This window comes from Chanos chanos, chromosome 9 (assembly GCF_902362185.1).
Source record: "Chanos chanos chromosome 9, fChaCha1.1, whole genome shotgun sequence".
Taxonomy (NCBI): domain Eukaryota; kingdom Metazoa; phylum Chordata; class Actinopteri; order Gonorynchiformes; family Chanidae; genus Chanos; species Chanos chanos.
In genome coordinates this window covers 5,191,134-5,209,770 of record NC_044503.1, presented here as the reverse complement: position 1 = coordinate 5,209,770, position 18,637 = coordinate 5,191,134, and the positions used below count along the sequence as shown (strand labels likewise).

General features: G+C 40.8%; 2 protein-coding genes across 2 annotated transcripts; one reads left to right on the top strand and one right to left on the bottom strand.

Moving 5' to 3' along the window:
• Positions 1-3,307: 3,307 nt before the first annotated feature.
• Positions 3,308-7,074, bottom strand: slc35e1 (solute carrier family 35 member E1). The gene is made up of 6 exons (XM_030785029.1): positions 6,747-7,074; positions 5,309-5,379; positions 4,984-5,121; positions 4,631-4,756; positions 3,964-4,209; positions 3,308-3,681 (listed from the first exon to the last, which is right to left on the bottom strand). Exons 1-6 carry the CDS (start codon positions 7,072-7,074, stop codon positions 3,451-3,453), a joined length of 1,140 nt encoding a protein of 379 aa, XP_030640889.1. The 3' UTR covers positions 3,308-3,450.
• A 1,860-nt stretch (positions 7,075-8,934) lies between these two features.
• Positions 8,935-16,898, top strand: fkbp8 (FKBP prolyl isomerase 8). Its single transcript, XM_030784739.1, has 9 exons — positions 8,935-8,947; positions 10,233-10,510; positions 11,253-11,422; positions 11,722-11,810; positions 12,825-13,045; positions 13,486-13,658; positions 14,147-14,224; positions 16,252-16,386; positions 16,666-16,898. The coding sequence occupies exons 2-9, from the start codon at positions 10,234-10,236 to the stop codon at positions 16,750-16,752; spliced, it is 1,230 nt and encodes a 409-aa protein (XP_030640599.1). The 5' UTR covers positions 8,935-8,947; position 10,233; the 3' UTR covers positions 16,753-16,898.
• The last annotated feature ends 1,739 nt before the right edge of the window (positions 16,899-18,637 follow it).

The window sequence follows — 18,637 nt, the reverse complement described above, 5'->3', positions numbered from 1 at the left end:
TTGAATGAATTAGTTTTCGTGCCATTCCTCTTAAAAAAATGTAGGAAAATAAATTCATAATAATTTGGACGCAGCAACATCTAATGTGTTTGCTTTATGTACGGACAGGTTTACAAAGCAGACAGAACGGGATGGTTTGATCTTAAACAGAAAAATCTGAAACATTCCTAATTCATCCTGTAAATACTCTATATTCTGGACAAAGAATTTTAAGCTATAACGTATAACGTCGTTTGATAGCGGGAGGAGATGGAGTCTATTCAAGCGAGCGTTTGGCTCCCTCTAACGGCCAGCCCTCTCTCCACTCTAAACTACTGTAATTTATATGTGAATTTCTGTCAAAGATTGGTCCCCACTTGCCCTCTACGCTAAAAGGGTAATTTAAGAAAATGTCACGAAACGTCTTTCTTTCTTTGAACTATTTTATTTTCGACATTAAAAATAGGCTATTTCTTCCAACTTAAATTTGACAAAGATGTGCAAATGTCCATACCACACCTCTCTCTCTCTCTCTCTCTCTCTCTCTCACACACACACACAAACTCCCATAAGCAGACCCATGAGAAACTACCGCACACTTTTCTGACTGACAGTTCTGTTATTCAGACCACAAAACCACTGCATCACAGTATTAATCCACTATTAAATTCAGTTTATCGTGGACTGTCTCTTGTGCTGGTGCAACTGCTGGACAGGAATACCATAGCAACCAGTTCAGAAGCCAGTTCAACGGGAATTCCTCATGGTCCTTATTATGAGAACCGGTTCAGTATTGGTACATTAAAAAAAAGACAACAACGAAAGAAACAAAGATTGTATTTTTCACAACCAAATGTCACCATACACAGGTGGTAACAAAAAACCCCACAAAATATTATTATCCTTTTTTTTTTACATGTGGATCTGAACATTTAATAGAAATGGTAAAAACTGAATCACCAAAAACGAAACAAGATTTTTGTTAAATTGTCAAAGATTTCTTGATAGCTGCCCAACTCTGTCACGTGTGTCTTGGAATTCTGATGTTTATTTCTTCTCTTCAAACGTTCAATGATGACAAGTTTTATGTATGTCTGAAACAGATAAATACTCGTGCTAATAATGCATGTGCTTCGACTTAAACACCACCGATTAACTAATGTGAAGCTACCAAAATAAAGACTGACCATTTTCCGTCATCTAAAGGAAACAATTTTGTTTTGTGTACTCAAAAACTAGCATGACAGCTATAACTGGTGAGAGATATGCGTGTATCACTTTTAAAATGACTTTAAAAATCGAAAATGTCAAAATTTCGAAAATACCTCAACCGTTCTTGCCAGTGAAGCACAATAAATGTGACCGTGTATACAAATAAATTAAACAAGACCAACAGGGGAAAAAAAAGCTCCTTTTCTAAAAACAATCTTTAAAGTCTACATTGTGAATGACAGCCATGGGATGGGCTGATTACATTCTAAAAACACAAGCGCACACAGGTCCAGGCACACGAACAGAGAACAAACTCTCGCGCACTCCAACCTGTCACCCAAACACCACAACAATGTAATAAACACTCGCAGTACGAGTTCAGTGATAGAGTAATCGATTTATGAACCAGTCTCTTGATTACACAGACCCTCTTAAATCGAAAAAACAAGGCAGAAAAACAAAGAAATAAAGTGTCCCGTCTTGCACTTACATTTATGGATCACACATAATTAAATCTGAAAAAAAAAACCCAACCCTTAATCATTGTAATATGTTACCAAGTACGTATTTTGAATTACGTATTTTAAAAACACTCCTTAGACGTAAATATTTAACAGTGCCTTGTGAGAATCTAGAATTTGCAAATTTCACAAAGCATTCTGCCCTGATGGTGTTGGAAGGGAAGCGGATGATCACGTAGATAATTCACTTACGTCTAACTTTCCCGCAGTTAGACAAGAGTAAAAATATATATGCTGCAATATCGAAAAGAGACGAAAACTTTATAGACTAAATACAAATCACATGAGAGAGAAAGAGAAAAAAAAACCCCAGCAACATCTTAAAGTGTGGGAAAGCTGACCTTTACAATTTCAGCAGAGAAACACAGAGCTGTACTAACACGATTCAGTTTGGGGCTCAAACATAATTAAGTTTCACATCTGACTTGTTAAAATGGCTAAAAGGTTTTCTGTTCAGAAAAAAAAAAAGAAGAAAAGAAACACTCAAAGCCCACTTTCCCGCACCTTACACTGGGTCTTAGGCAACAGGTACGGACTGGCCAACATGAACTAAACCGTAATCCATCTGGGACTGACTTCACAGGATCTGACTGTGCAACATCCTCAACAGATTTGTCAAACAGCAAATAAAATGACTTAGTTCCTTGAATTAGTTCCTCCGGTCCCATCGGAAAAGACTTTGGTTCACGGTTCCATTAAAGAGCACGTAGCTTATACTATCTGAACTAAGAAAGCAGGGGAAAAAAAACAAAACAACAACAACGACGACAAAAAAAAACAAACAAAACAAAAAAAACAACAACGACTGATGACATGCAAATAAACCCATAGCATGATTTCGACTGCTCATGTCCGGCGAGCTCTTTCAGACTCCCGGAGAGAGTATCCATGACAACCATAAACTACACGATTCACAGACAACTGACATTCAAAAAACGTATTATTAACCTATAATACAATATACGGATATGCCCAAATTAGAGTTCCTACAAAAAAAAAAGAAAAAAAAAAAAAAAAGAAAAGCAAAACAAAACATAAACTCTAAAAGAAAATAAATAAATGAAGATATTTACATTTTGGAAGTAACATTCCAAAAAAGGGAGAGGGTGAACATCCCCCTCCTGCGTATTATGACTATAAATCTTACCGTTCTGCACTGGCTGCAACAGTGTCGGAGCACACTTGCTTTAAGTCTAGTCAGTGTGTACAAGGGTACCTCTGTTGTTCTTAAATAGCAGTAGGATGATGCCCAACAAAAAACAAAAAGATAAACAAAAACAAAAGTCATTCATACGAATACTGTGCAAACATTAAAAAAAATAAAACTTGATCCACTAGAATTGCACTGACTACAGTATGACAGATTAAAGGCATTCCATCAAGATTACAGAAGAATCAAACCCCAACAATGTCTCCGTCACCCCCAGCAACCCTCAACGACAGCACTTTCGAGCGTTGACAGAAACTTCCTCCGGGTCTTGAGGGGAGGTGAAAACAAAAAAAACCCCAAAACAAAACAAAAACAAAAAAAAAACCCAACGATGATTTGCAGTAAAATAAATAAATATGCCCACGGAGAAGAAAAGATTTCTCTGACATATCTTCAGCTCTTTCACAGTCCCTCATAAAATGTGTCCTCATACTCTGTTTGCCGAGATGGGAAAATGCCAGACGAGACAGACACAGATTCCATTCATAAGTAACTGGCGGAGGGGGGAGGGGCTGGTGGTGTCCAGTTTTAGACCACGTACTGATTGGAGTTATAGTTCATCGTGTAAGCCTGTCTGCTGTACTGAAAGTGGTCGGTTAGAACGTTGCTGCGGCTGTACTGAAAGTCTGAACTCTGCGTGAACGGCGCCGAGCCGTTGGAAAGGGCCTTCTCGTGTCCCAGCTGGCTGAACGACACGGTGTCTTGTGAGGACACTGGAAGCAGTTTCTTCTTGGCTTCCTGGTTGGCATCATATTTTGCCTTTGGAAAGACAGAGACAAAGACACACAGAGAGCGAGAGAGAGAGAGAGGGAGAGAGAGAGAGAGAGAGAGAAGAGGAAAAAAAAAAAAAAAAAAAAAGAGAGAGGATGAACAGAAGAGAGAAAATTAAAACTGTGGGACCACCTTACATGGTCCCAAGATAACCAAAATTAGACTGCCTAGACAGTGTCTTCTACTTAAAGCATAATCCATCTGTGTGTAACATTTAAGCAACGGTCTGCAGGCTGTACGGAAACGACATAGGTATGTCAGGAAACATACCTTGTTGTAGAGGAAGACGCCTACGATGGCTGTAAGCATGCCTAACAAGTTGGACAGGGTAACTGGGTTTCTCAACATGAAGAGAGAGATGCTGATGACCATGATCCTCTTGGTAGCGTTGGCCACGGCGTAACTGAGCGGGCTGACCAGATTCAAGACGCTGAACGCAATCATATTCTGCGCAAAGTTACAGAAGCCGCTGATGATGAGCAAAAACAGGGTCCCGGACCAGTTTGACATTTCTGCCTACGAAGGACGAAAAACAACAAAAGGAATAAAAAGGAATGCACTACAAACAAACGAATAAAACAAACAAACAAAAATATAATTAAATCACATAAAGACAAACAAGAGCAATACAAATTTGTTAGACATGCATAACCTGCGTTGTTTTTATGGACACACACACACAGACAGTCCCGCGCTGGATTCGAACTCGCAACCTCATGTATGGGAGTCAGGCGCAGTAGCAAGGAGGCCAAGACCCACCAGTGCATGCCTCAGTCACTAGCACATCACTTAAGGTGTCAGGGAGTGAGGTTTACTCACTGCACAGCACTGCACACGCCGGCTACCGTTACACACGTCCTGGTATTTTCAGGCAATTACATAGAAAATGATTTGCAAAATATTGCAAAATTATTTAATAAGTTATTAGTTGTCTTACCAAATCTGCATCCACCAGAAACGAGGAGAGGTCCACCAGAATCCACGTTGGCAGCATGAACAAAACGGCATTGAAACCGAGAACGTTGAGGAGCTGCAGGTGATGTATCCTCGTGTCTCGTAACACCTGAGAGATTTCAAAGCAAGCAATCCAACAGCCCTTTCAGTAATTAGACCTGAACAGAAAAATGACCTGCTTTCATCCAAAACAGCCCCCAAAAACAGCTAAGACTACTCTTCTGAGTCCGCTTAGTATGACAGCAAGACGGGCAATGGTCTGACACAGCGATACGCTGGCCAGTGGATCTTTTTTTTCTCGCCTCTGGACACGTGCGTGAGATGACGTAGCCTTACCTTTTTGGAGAAAATATTTTGTAAGGAGAAGCAGAGAGTAGCTGCCAGGGCGCTTATCAGTCCGGAAAGGTCAAAGGACAGTTCAGTGACTGTGGCCAACAGAACTCCTCCTATGATAGGTATGAGAGAGACATAAACCTGAACGGGAAAAAAAGAAAAGAAAAAAAAAAACAAGATTGCAAAGGTGTTAAAAAAACCAAAACTGGCACAAAACGGTGTGAAGTTCACAGGACGAATACAGAAGTGTCGGATCATTTCTCAGAAAAGAGAGAGCGCGAGAGAGAAAGAGAGAGAGAGAGAGAGCAGATCTCTCGTCTTCACCGACCTTTGTTGTTTGTCTCTCTTTCATGATGATGCGGGACAGCAGAACGACCCATATCGGCATCGTCGCTTTTACTGTCACAAAATGGAAACATACGGGTTAAAAAAACAAAAGAATAATTTTTTTTTAACCCTCAGTTAACCTTGGTAGGGCCACTGATCACTCTCTCTCTTTCTCGTGACTGACACGGTGGGTTGGAGGAGGTGAGGAGACAGGGAGACCACATTGCTTCCCTTTTGCAGCAATTTGGGGTTAAGAGTCTTGCTAAAGAGGCACAAGAGCAGAAGCTAGAGGAGGGGGTATAGAAATTAGAGTCAGAAACACTCCAAAAATAAATCAGCATCTTGCCTGGGACTTAAAATGATCGACCCTCCAGTCGCTGGAGTGGAGCGTCTATCTCACTGAAGTTGTCGTTTGTTAAATAATTACATGCATCTAAATGGGAGCGTTAAAAGGCATTTTAACTCACAGGGACAGCCAGGCACTCACATTGACACTGGATAGTTGCGTACTCCCGCTTTCAGAGACTCACTTTTTTTACAGGGCGACTGATTCTCTCTTCTGCACACCCTCATAGTATCAATAGCAAGTCGTCGCTTTAACTTGAACTCGCTGTGGGCTCTAGAATGTGATATCTGCGTTGTGCAATGGGATTTATCAAAGTTGCACGCCCTTGTCCGTCTCAGACAGTTTCGATTCAACTTGACATCCTATGATGTCGTTAAGACCGATGCGACGTCAGTTTTACGACTTTAGAACCCTCATCAGATCCACTGAGAGGACATAAGCATAACAGGCCCAAAAGCTGAATGGGAGACTTGTAGTTATATAACGTCACTGACTTCCTGAATACCACAGAGCAGGTGAATAGAGGGAAAAATGTGCCACATCAGACATGGCACGATGTCCCCCCCCCCCATATGGACCAAATCAGCTATGGACAATAGCAACGATTCTTTACAAGACAGTAAATTTATATACCACAGAGGGAATATTATGCCGTTGCTGATACGAATAGTCTATTTCTGACGTGTTCAACTATTTTAGCAAAAGAAACACTTGACTCTGACTTATTACGACAGATCGGAGCTGTCTAGTTCTGCTAAGTAACAAGCCAATCTCAATAAGCAACGTAACCGGATCTGAAAAAGCGGTTAGCTCCGTAGCATCGGATCATTGCTTGTTGATGCCTGCGGACAAGTTAGTTTAGAGACCCCCGATTACCAGTGACACGGACTCTGTGTGTTCGGGGCCAACACATGATAAGCAGAAGCATGTTGTCAATTTTAACACAGTTGGCTTGCCTAAATTGGGAGCACCAGCCACCAATAACTGACGTCAAGCTGGCGAGCATGCTACCATTGCTAGCCAACAAGCTACACTCATATGGCCAAAAATGTATATTAAATGTCTAAAATGAAAAGCTGCTTTTGACTCTTACCGGTATGTGCGTATGACACGGGGACTTTCCATATTGAGAAGTGCGCTGATACTGACGCGAAGTATTTTCCAAAGGCTAAAGGAAGGATATACCAGCGGTAATATTTACTAGGTAGTTCGGATTTAGGGACACCCCACGCACGCAACAACGGTGGAAGAAAGACGATGATTGAAAAAATATGGAAGAGCGACACAGTAACGGGGTATGGAAATCCATTTAAGATGATTTTGTTGACGACATTTCCACCCGAACTGACGGTATACCAGCACAGACAGAGAAGTGCGATCCGAACTCCTTCCTTTACTGGGGGACGCTCCACCGCAGCCATCTTCCTATTCATGAATCACCGGCGACTGTAGAGCCTCATACGTGGAGCTAAAACTTCGCTCAACTCAAGAAGGTGGAACCGTACAAATACAAGACAACCTCTATGGGTGGAACCAATAGACGAGCCCTCGGAGCGCTGGCACTGAATATGTACCAAGGAAATCTATGACAAGTTACATTCTATGTTCCCAATCTTTGATTGGGTTTTGGGTTAATGTAGGCGTGTCTGGACACGTAATCAGAAATATCAGCGCAGTATCCAATAGTTAATTTCGAACAGCAATACATTTATATTCATTCTAAATATTTAAAAGTGCCATAATTAAGAGTAGTTGCAAAGTAGTATTAATAACCATATGCGAGCTCTATGCTGTTAAATGTTGTTCTTTGAGCTCCGCGCATGCTTTAACTGAGGATCAACTGCGGGTTTACAGTTCGACTGTTTTGGTCTCTTCTCTCTTCTCTCTAGATGTATGTTCACTTCCTTCCCATGAGCGTGTCCTCGAGAGCCTCCGCTTCACTAACCAAGGCTTGCAAAGTAAATCAATAGCCCGTTAATTTGCACACACAGTATTGCAAACAATGTCAACAACAACAACAGCAACAACAACAAAGGCACAAAAAACATATTGCCAGTGAGATGAAACACTTGGAAAGCAGTAGATGAACAGATGCTGTCCAACTTGACTCTTCTCCTGCTCATCTGCTTACTCTATGTTGAAAAGATCTAAAAGAACTGCTGGAAGGAATGAGGTATTTAAATCTGAATAAGGTCTAGTGCCACTCTGGCACCAGTAAGGCATCCAGTAAAGTGGTACACCAAACAGAACAGATCTATTAACATGGTCAAATTAAATTATTTGGTTATGGCTCATTCAATGGTACATGTGCAAACCTTTTAAGAGGGCCATGCCTTGTGACAGTTTGGTTGCATACATGGTAAAACTATTTGCAGTCATGTCAGTGATCCTCTATGGCAGATGTAGTGCAACTAAACAGAGTTTTAATGTGTTCTGAATGCTTTGCATGCTTAATCAGTTTCCATTTATGCAGTTCTTAATGTAGGTCGTATGACCTTATTGAAGCATATCGGGCTTTTGACAAGCCACACTAGTTACTGTTTATATATGTTCTTCTTATCTACTTTAAGAACAAGACGCTTTTACAAGATTCAGAGACAAGTCAGTTTAGATTAATTGGGACACTGAAAGAGGAAATAAGAAACTATATCACAAAGTAGTGATGCAATTCTTTGTTGTCACATAGATTTGTGATAGGAGCATATGAGACAGGGAAACAAACCATGTGTCAGTGTCAAGATAAAGACACAGTGGAATCTTCTCATGCTTATTACAGTGTCAGTTTGCAGTCAGTTGACTGACATCTTTTTGACTAGGGATCACCATATTTCAGTGTTTCTTTTTTATGGTGGTATGATCGTAATGTGGAGTTTCTGAATTTTATTTGGGTTTAGAGGAGAACATCTAGTTCTGGTATAATGGTAATATTTGTCATTAAGGGTTTTTTTGCAGCTGAAGATGTATAAACTACGAGTTGTGAATCTTGGTTCCTCTTTTAATACCTTTGTCTTAATAGGCTGGGGAGGCTCTGGATCCTCTTATGGGAGAGATTATGTAAAGCTGCTTTCAATAAACATCAAGCCAAGAGAACTTGAGTTTGGCTGATTTTTTCAAAATAAAAAATTTAAGCCATTACAGTAAATTCTTTTATTACAAAGTCTCCTTTTCTAGAGCCTTACAGTCATTAAACTCCGTTCCAGAAGGTGGCGACAATGCCGCCTCAGACGTGCCGTTCAAAACATAAAGATGAAGCAGAAGAAGTTCAGTGACAGACAGTCGCCTTGACAAACTGAGGTAAGGATGTTTAATTGGATGTGAAGACAGATTTTGTCATGATTTGAGTGTTTAACCGGTTTTAGTAGTTTATGTTGCTCACCAATTCAATTGTCAGTGTCGTTTCTGTTTCATTTTTTGAAGCTTTTTTTGCAAAGAAAATCGTTAACTTGACTCTTTTTCACTGTGAATAACTACCGAGCGAGCTTTGAGCTTTAGCTAGCGCTCCTAAGCTAATGTAGCTGGCGAACAAAACTTGCTGGAAAGTTCTGGAAATACCTGTGACATAAGCAATAGTAAATGCTTTGTGTATTTTACATGTAACTAATTTGAATTATGATTTAAAACTGTTGGTGTGGCCTTTCTACTCGACTGTCCATAGCCGATATTACAGATATATTTTGTCATCATTACCTACCTAGCATGTACAAGCTATTGTTGCAGCTAGCCAATTAATTATCCAACTAACTTAATGTTTTCTGTTGGAATATTAACTGTAGTTTTAATTTATATAAATTCTAAGATCTAAGAAAGATCTCAACATGGCCTGGTCTGTAACGCTACCTGTGGATTAACCCCGAGTTAAACTTCACCTGGAAAATGCGAGAGTGTGGATTTAATATTAGTTCCTCAAGACAGAGACTGTTAGTTGTGAGTGTGTTTTTCTAATATTGTTAAGATGAATTATGAGTATTGTTACTGTTGTTCTCGCGCGACCCGGTTGTTTGTATGATAGTTGGCTGTCTGACTGACCGACACGAAACAAGATTAACGCCGGATACATTTATCACACAGATGGAATTCGATAAGGATTCGTTTCATTTCAAGAGTTGCTTCAGCACGCGCCCCTCACAAATCTCTTGGTATTTGAAGGCCAGGGTGACTCGATAGATCAGACGCAGAAGGGTTGCACACCTGCTTATACACCATCTAGACGTAAACAAACTACTTCCTTATCACTCAAACTTGATGCAGTTTGCTGCGTTCAAACTGCTGTTTTTTTGTATAACGTTTTCCTAATAAAGGGACAATGACGTTGTCCTTGGTTGTTTTGGTAGAATCAACTGAAGAACTGATCAAGAACAAGATGGTCCTGTTTTGGAAGGTCAAGCTAAACATAGACATGTTTTCCTCTTTTTTTTTTTAAGAAACGTCTTTTTTTGTTGTTGTTTTTTTCTCTTGTTCTCACATTCTTTAAAAACATCTGATATAATTAGTGATCTTACATGACGGATTTAGAACTTGGCTAGGCTGAGAATTCTGTGTCTCTGATGTATTTTGTTGTCGTTGTTGTTGACCATCATAGGATGGCTGATCAAGAGGAAACACACACAAATGGTTCAGGAGACAACCAAGACTCACCAGCCACAGCCAAAAAATCTGGGAGAACTTCTCTGCTGGACAGCGGGGAAGACTTTGAGGTCTTGGATGACGTCGACGAGGACGTCGACGATGACCTTCCACCTCTGGAGGACGCGGGAGGCCACAAGAAGAAAAGCAGTGGGGAAGAGGAGTCAGCCCAAGCAGAAGGAGCTAATGTCACTGAATTATCCGCTCCTCAGGAGGAGTGGTTGGACGTATTAGGTATTCCAGCTCGTTTAGGCATTCGGCTTACAACAATGCATTTCTTCTGTCTGACTGTCCTAGTTCTGATTTTCTGCTGCGGTTGTGCTTTACTTTACTATCACATGCACAGACTGGTTATGATGCACGGGACAGATGAGATCATGGTCATTTTTGTAGCTGAATTTACATACTGGTGGAATAGCTGCTCTAGGTCAGTGGTTTAGCAATTTCCCTCCCTTCCCCCCCCCTTCACAGAAACCTTATAGGCAGTAAATGATTGACAGACCTGGTTGCTTAACTTGAATAACACAGAACATTCCAGATGGTAAAAACAACCACTTCTGTCACAGATACGATACTCTTAGGTAGAAATAGAAAGGCCGCTAACACCAGTGGTGAAACTGTTTTTGCTTTTGATCGTGAACTTGTGTGGAGCACGTTTAGACAGCGGGACTGTAAACACCACTGGCCGAGACCTGAGAAGCACCAGGAGCCTTTCGCTCTGCGAGATAAAACAGTCATTAGTGAAGCATTAGAGGCTCTGAGTCAGGGGTTTGTGTCAGTCAGTGGATAAGTCCAGTCACACCTGGCTGGATAGTGAGACACAAACAGTCCACGCGCACACCTAAATCATTCTCTCCTTTTTCAAAGTCATGCTGCAGGAGTTATTCTCCTTCCCTGATAAGTGTGCGTTGCTTAATTTGCATTGTTTTTTTTGTTTTTTTTGTTTGAAAGCTAAAGTTTTATGTGCTTTGCGCAGGAAACGGATTGCTGAAGAAGAAGGTTCTAGAACCGGGTTCCGGGCCCGACAGTAAACCCCAGAGAGGCCAGAACGTCACCGTTCGCCTGAGGAGCAGTTTAGCAGACGGGACCGTGGTGGAGGAGGAGCCAAATCTCTCTTTCACTCTCGGAGACGGAGATGTCATCCAGGTGACGTCCATATGATGCGTTGTCTTCACGTCTGATGACTGAGACCGTTAAAGGTGTAGACGCTTAAGGCCGTCCCCAGATGCTCTCGGATGAGAGTCTTTGCTGAATGAATAAACCTGAACCTGAATGAGTATCATCTCCTATTTTTTCTTTGTTAGAATAACCAAGCAATTATGATTTACCACACACATGCAATGCTACAGATGCACCCATATAATGTTTCGTGGAGTTTCATGGTCCTTAATGTGCCTGTTTGCTTTAGCATCTTGTTTTTTTTGTTTTTTGTTTTTTTTCCTTAGGCGCTGGATCTCACAGTACAGCTGATGGAAACGGGAGAAAAGGCCCTGGTTGAAACAGATGCGAAATACGCATACGGTGCTTTGGGCAGGTGGGTCTCCATAATGACCCTAATTAGAGTGTAAACATCAGTGGCCCGAATGCAGATGTCTCATTCCTGTCGCTACAAATACTCAGTTAGGAGATGTGAATGCAGCTACATGTTCTAATATGTCTGTCTGTCTTTGGCTGTGTAATGTCGAAACAAAATACGTTTTATCTCTCCATTGTAATTTTCTTTGTTTGAAAACTGTGTGTCTGGTTTTATATATATATGTATGTATGTGTGTGTGTGTGTGTGTGTGTGTGTATATATATATATATATATATATATATATATATATATATATATATGTATATGTATATATATACACACACACACACATACATAGAGATATGTGTGTGTGTGTGTATATATATATATATATATATATATATATATATATATATGTGTGTGTGTGTGTGTGTGTGTGTGTGTATATATATATATATGTATGTGTGTGTGTGTGTGTATGTATATATATATATATATATATATGTGTGTGTGTGTGTGTGTGTGTGTGTGTGTGTGTGTGTATATATATATATATGTGTGTGTATGTGTATATATTCAGTAACTCATTAAAAAGATTAGCAGGAGCAGTAGTGCAGTCCTGCCATGCGTTATGTTATGGTTCATACAGTAACTCAGTGTAAATTCCCCTCTTAGAGAACCAAGCCCTTCGTTACTTTTGTTGCAGTGGGGAACTGCCTAAAAAAGGCACATCTCAGCGAGTCTAAAACTTTAGTAAGCATGTTGTCAAAATGTTACATTTTTCCCTAGGTGCATAACTCATCTTTCACCAGTTCTCCCTGGTGATAGTCCTAACTTTTTTCAACAATGTGTCTAAATTTCCAACTGACAAAATAACTGGAAATACCACTGAAAACTCATAAGTTGTGAAATCCCCTAACCTTCTGCGGGTGGAATACATTTGTCTGTTGCTTAGGGGCACCATGAGGTTTAGTTGTGAACTACAGTATGTGTAACTGCTCAACCTGCTGACCTGTTTTCTCTCACCCTCAGCGTCACTCCCGCTGTTCCTCCCGACACCGCGCTGACCCTGGAACTGGAGCTGCTGTCCGCTTCCGACGCTCCGGACCTGGAGCTGATGTCTCCGGCTGAGAGGATCCAGTTGGCCAGCCAGAAGAGAGAGAGGGGAAATGTGTACTATCAGCGTGGAGACTATGCCTTCGCCGTCAACTCTTACAGCATCGCCCTCCAGATCACGGAGGCCAGCTCCAAGGGTAAAGCCAAGTGGACGTGTTAGACCACTGACTGATCACCAACAGCGTGTTCATCCAGAGCTAAAATAGCAGCCCTACTTTAGGAAATGATCATTTATGCGGAAGGAAATGTTATCGCCTACATAGATTGACAATCCATAGAAAACTTATTTACCACCTAATAGATTTTATTTCTTGCTTAATATGAAAGAGAATATAAATTAAAGAGTAAATAAATGATTCTGGTAATGATTAATTATTACATTTTTTTTATTTTAGTAATCGTAAAATATGGGTTCTAGTTTTTAACGCATACAAAATTCTGTCCAATAAGAGTGCAGAGAATTTGGTTTTAACGAGTGGGGCTCAACACACGGGGGTTAACACGCGGGACGAGCTCTGCGCTCTGTCGACAATCAGCAGTTGCGTGTTTATTTGTGGCTGTTTACTGTTTGTTTAAGTGGACATCAGCCCTCAGGAGGAAGAGGAGCTGCTGGACGTGAAGGTGAAGTGTTTGAATAACATGGCAGCAGCTCAGCTGAAGCTGGACCATTACGACGCAGCTCTGCGTTCCTGCGTCTCCGTCCTGGCTCACCAGCCGGACAACATTAAAGCCCTTTTCCGCAAGGGCAAGGTACGCACTCCCGCCTTTATTCTCACGAGTCGCCACGTACTCGCTCGCTACGGGGCGACTGCCTCGCTCTCAGTTCCTTCGATAGAAATCCTTACGATTTGATCTTGTCCATCTGATACGATGTTAGCAAATGGCATGGTCTTTGCAGCTGGATCACTCAGTGCTGGATTGGCGTGTTTTCCTCTCTGTAGCACTAAGCTCTCAGGCATTTTAGTTCACATAAGCTGAATGCTATATGCTGTGTTGTAGAGGTGACCACTGTCAAGCCAGACTGTGTCCAGTGTAGACAGTCAACCTTCTGCTTTCGATCGCAAATATGTTTGATATGATCTATGTAACTGTGTGAGTTTTATTGATCTGCTCATAGGCTCATGAATCCTGCATACATGGCCGGTCGCTTTAAAGGAGATCAGTAAAAATGCACTCTGGTTTATTATGTATGTGAAATCTGGCATAAATACCATATGTTTGTGGTTTTAACTCTCCAGGTTTTAGCCTTGCAAGGTGAATATGCTGAAGCCATAAGAATATTAAAAAGGGCCCTGAAGTTGGAGCCAAGTAGCAAGGTAAGACCTGTCTGTTAACGCAACAGCCCATTTAAGATGTCAACAAATTTACACAGTTAAATAAAATTAAGGAACGCACCTCATCTCTCTAAGGAAAGCTCCGAAACTCACTAAAACAGGTAAACAAGGGAGCTTCATACAGAAACGCGTCTCTCAAAACGTACTGGACGATAAGTGAAAATCAATACATGCTGCAGAGAACAATGATACTTTATACTTTCTGCAGCCAGTGCATTCACCACTGCTTATTCCAGAGTCTAGCTGCGTTACAGTTTCAGCAAAGGTATCTGGTCCTTACTGATTCATGTTTGCTCTCGTCAGTGACCTCAGAATTTTTTGTTTGTTGAATATTTTTGTGATGAAGACGGCTCCGTGGCGGTTTATTCAAAATCGGATGTACAGAGGGTCAAAGCCATTTCACTCGTATCTCGTATGTAGAAGGTTGTCAGACAGGTTTCACTCCTCCTAATTGTACTGTGTATCAGTGATCAGGCTTGGCTGCAGGTGCGTGATCTGACCACCAGGTGGTGCTGCAAAACTCACCTATGGAGCCTGTGTGAAAAATCACCAATACTGCACACTCATCATTTCAGAGGATCTGATTTCTGGTTGTAGCTGAAAATAGCTAGAGAACACAGAGGCATATCTAAAGCAGAGCCTGCCCTACTCTCCTTACACAGGCTGAGAGATGAGGCTCCTTCTGTGACCAGCCATGGAGGGCTTGTCTCTGGCTAAACAGAATGATATGTAATGCCCTACTCATGTAGACACGCTACTCTCCTCCCCCGGCCCTGTGTGTATATTTTTGAATTGGTGGTTTCCCAAACCCCCTTGCTTGGTCCTCTGTAGGATTTTTTAATCGCTGTTGCGCAAGTTTACTAAGAGCGTGTGCTTTATTATCTGCACAGTACAAGAGCTGTTAAGTTTAGTCATACATTGAGTGAGGCGATTTCACCCTCTTGGCTGTCTTATCTCGACTGCATATAGGACAACAGCAGTAATATTCAGTACTCCTGAGTTCTGAATCAGATAGCTTTCTAATGTATCATAAATCCATTAGAATGTATATTATAATTACATTAAGAGTTTTTATAGGTGTATTGCTGTATGCCTCTATGCATGTCATGTGTGTAGAGGGGAATTCTCAGTGGGGAAAACTCAGTCATATGGTGTCCCTTTTTTTAAATTAATGAATTAATTTTTGTGACCTGGGTTTGCGTATGTTTGAGTTTAAGATCAGAACGTACGAGTGGTTGCAACATGGCCATACCGTGGGGGTCCTCAGAAACCCTACACTCTGTGATAGCCCATTTAATGGAACAAACAGCTGGAGGGCAACACCCCCCCCCCCCAGCCCTTTTCCATCCTTCTTTCTTATGGGAAGCAAATTTCTGTAAGCACTGCAGGATTCCAAGGAACTTGTAAAAGAGAGCCTTTGTAAATTTCCACAATCACGTGCGATTCGTAATTTATGAAGCGGTCTGTAAAAATGAAGAATTTGTTTGGATTAGTTTTGTGATGTTTAGCTTAAGCAAACACAGGCACCATAATCCTTGGCTTCAAAACTTTTTTAACTAGCAGCACACACGAACACTCTCGATGTGGATGATGTTTTATCTGAAGAATGTAAGGTGAAGCACACACAGTGTTTATTATGTCGTCACATCGAATCGACGTCAGATTGTTACTTTTATCATAAGTACACAGTCATAGAACGCTGCAGTGGAAAATGTCGTGCTCTATGTAATACTTTGTAACAGATCCCCAGCATAGACTTTGCCTGAAAAACAAACCAAAAAAAAAAAAAAACTTGTGGTGTGTGTGTGTGTGTGTGTCTCTGTCTGTCTGTCCGTGTATGTGCGTGTATACAAATCTTGCTTTGTTGTACTTGAAGGCGTCCGTTCATGTTCTTTCTCAGAGAAAGGGAGACCTGGGAGAACACTGTAGGTTAGATATCTCGTCTAAGGCCAGGTAAGGGGCGTGGTTCAGCTTGCCTTTCCCCTCATGTCTTGCTCTGTCCTGGGCAGACCATCCACGCAGAGCTGTCCAAGCTGGTGAAGAAACACTCTGAACAGAAGGGTGCCGAACAGGCCATGTACAAGAAGATGCTTGGCAACCCAGCGGACAGCAGCGCGCAGAAACGCCAAGCCAAGACTTCCTGGGTGAGATCACCAACTGTTTCACTCAAATGAAGTTTGACTTGAGAGAATGTTGTGCTCTCACAAAAGTTTTTTAGAACTGTCCGTGAGAGACGGTGGATCCGTCGTAGCTTTTTCTTTGTTTTTGTTTTTTTGTCTTTTTGATAGCACAGAGTGTTTGTTTTGTGCTTTTGGGCTTTCTACAATGCTTGTGATTCATAATTTTCAAAACAAACTGAAATGCTTGAAAACAAAACAATAAACGTTTCTTTTTGTTTTGTTTTTTTTCTTTTTGTTTTACAGGGGGTCAGCTGGAAATGGCTCTTTGGTGCTACAGCTGTTGCGATTGGTGGTGTAGCTTTGTCAGTTGTCATTGCTGCTAGAAATTAATTGAAACCTTACAGTCTGGTACAGTGGATAAACGCCAGTGCTCTACCTGAGAAGAGACACACTACAGACTCCTGAATGACCAACTAGTAAAACCAGTAATCAGAAATGGGTTTTAATAGATTGATAATCTGTATTTTGTGACTGTAAAGGTTTCAGATGATATATATATAAATATATAATTTAATTTTTTCTTTCATTGCATGAAAGATCAACTGGGAAAATAGATATGAAAGATCTTAAAATATAATTCCTATTTATGTACGAAAAAAAAACCCCACATAGATTTAGAATGAATGTAAAGTGTGTTTGTTGTGTCACTGGACACAGTTGTTTGTGGCTGCCAATTGTCCCGCCCTCTTTCCTGAAAGACCAATGGCTGAACATTGTTATATGGGTTACAGTTTTTCAGTAATGTGCAAAGTATCCAGCATATAAGCATATGATTGTAAAGTGCTTACTGCTAAATCTAAACCAGTCATTTTCATGCCACCCCCCCCCCCCCCCCATCTTTTCATTGGAAGCTCCCTAGCAACAGGAAACAGGGTTTTTTTTTTCTTTTCTAAGAAAGATGGTCTGTTTCCTCATTCTGCTCTCCTTTAGGTTTTTTTTTTTGTTGCTGTTGTTGTTTGTTTTTGTTTTTCATTGTAGTTGTTGGCTCTTTCATTGCGCAGGTTTCTGAATTATTCGCCTGAAATCTGACTTTCATCACCTGTATTTGAGTAAGCTCATGAAGGCCTGGTTAGTTTGAGCTTAGATTTTAGCCTTCATATACTAAGAGATTATACCTCAATTTTAATCTCTCATTGACCAAATGGTTTGAGGGGGGATTAAATATGCAGACCATATTTTAAAAAAAAGTTTTGGTTTTTTTTTTTTTAGAAGTTTTGATTAACGTTTTTGTAACATTACCTTTGTTAAAGCCTGTTTTACAATGTGAATTGCGTTCCTGTATTGTACCATTTTATTTATTTAGATGCTCATTTCTGACCCTTCCTTCTCTATTCCCTGAAATAGCTCATTATGCAGTGTGTTAGTATTCCTCATTCCAACTCAGTGTGTCTGATGCTGAAATCTTGGCTCACATTCCATCTTATTAATTTTTGTATTCCTTTCAATAAACTTTTGCACATTTAGTTCCTGGTTTGCGTAATATCCAGTAAAACGTACAGTAAAAAAAGAAAAAGAAAAAAGAACAGGCTAATGTGGAATCGTGTAGTTTTAAAAAATCTAATTTTTTTTACATTCTTGGTTTGTGGGATAACATCAATCTGGAAGGACAATTTTTTTTTCTGATAAATGATTCATGGAGACATGAACAGTGCATTAATTTGTGCGGGAGGGTTTACATATGCAAGTGACAGAGGCAGTTGTGCTATGTAGAGATTAAGTTGTAGTTTTGTTTCTTTCTGTTACCAGTCCAATAATCTACATTGTCTGGGGCATTCCCAGCTTTAAACGCAATGTCAAACGTTGACGTTTTTCTGACGCACTGTACTGAGTTGCCCTATGTTTCCTTTTCTTACGTAGTTTCCCAAAGGCTGATGAGCCATGGCCGGAAACACAGTTCTGTCTCGTCGTATCTTATTACTAATTAATGATCAAAGTTGCCGTTGCGACATGTTGATAGAACGGTTCACGCAAAACGTCCTACGGCTACGTCTGCAAGACGGTGCAAGAAAACGACGACAAAACCTACTACTCTACAACTGCAGACTCGTGTTAATATGTCAATGTGTGTCATGATCAATTAGCGTTTACTTTTACTTAAATGAGTGTTGCGAGACCACGCCCATATCGCACGTCTTCTGAATATTTATTACGAGCGCAGAAGAGCTGTATTCCGTCCGGTTGCGTCTGCGACAGAATACGCGAAGCTACGCCCATC

Coding starts and splice junctions, on each gene's coding strand:
- fkbp8 (XM_030784739.1), top strand. CDS start 10,234: ATGGCTGATCAAGAGGAAACACACACAAATGGTTCAGGAGACAACCAA. Junction 10,511..11,252: donor GGAGTGGTTGGACGTATTAG/GTATTCCAGCTC, acceptor TGCTTTGCGCAG/GAAACGGATTGCTGAAGAAG. Junction 11,423..11,721: donor GAGACGGAGATGTCATCCAG/GTGACGTCCATA, acceptor TTTTTTCCTTAG/GCGCTGGATCTCACAGTACA.
- slc35e1 (XM_030785029.1), bottom strand. CDS start 7,074: ATGGCTGCGGTGGAGCGTCCCCCAGTAAAGGAAGGAGTTCGGATCGCA. Junction 4,210..4,630: donor TTCTGGTGGATGCAGATTTG/GTAAGACAACTA, acceptor CGTCCTTCGTAG/GCAGAAATGTCAAACTGGTC. Junction 3,682..3,963: donor GCGTCTTCCTCTACAACAAG/GTATGTTTCCTG, acceptor GTCTTTCCAAAG/GCAAAATATGATGCCAACCA.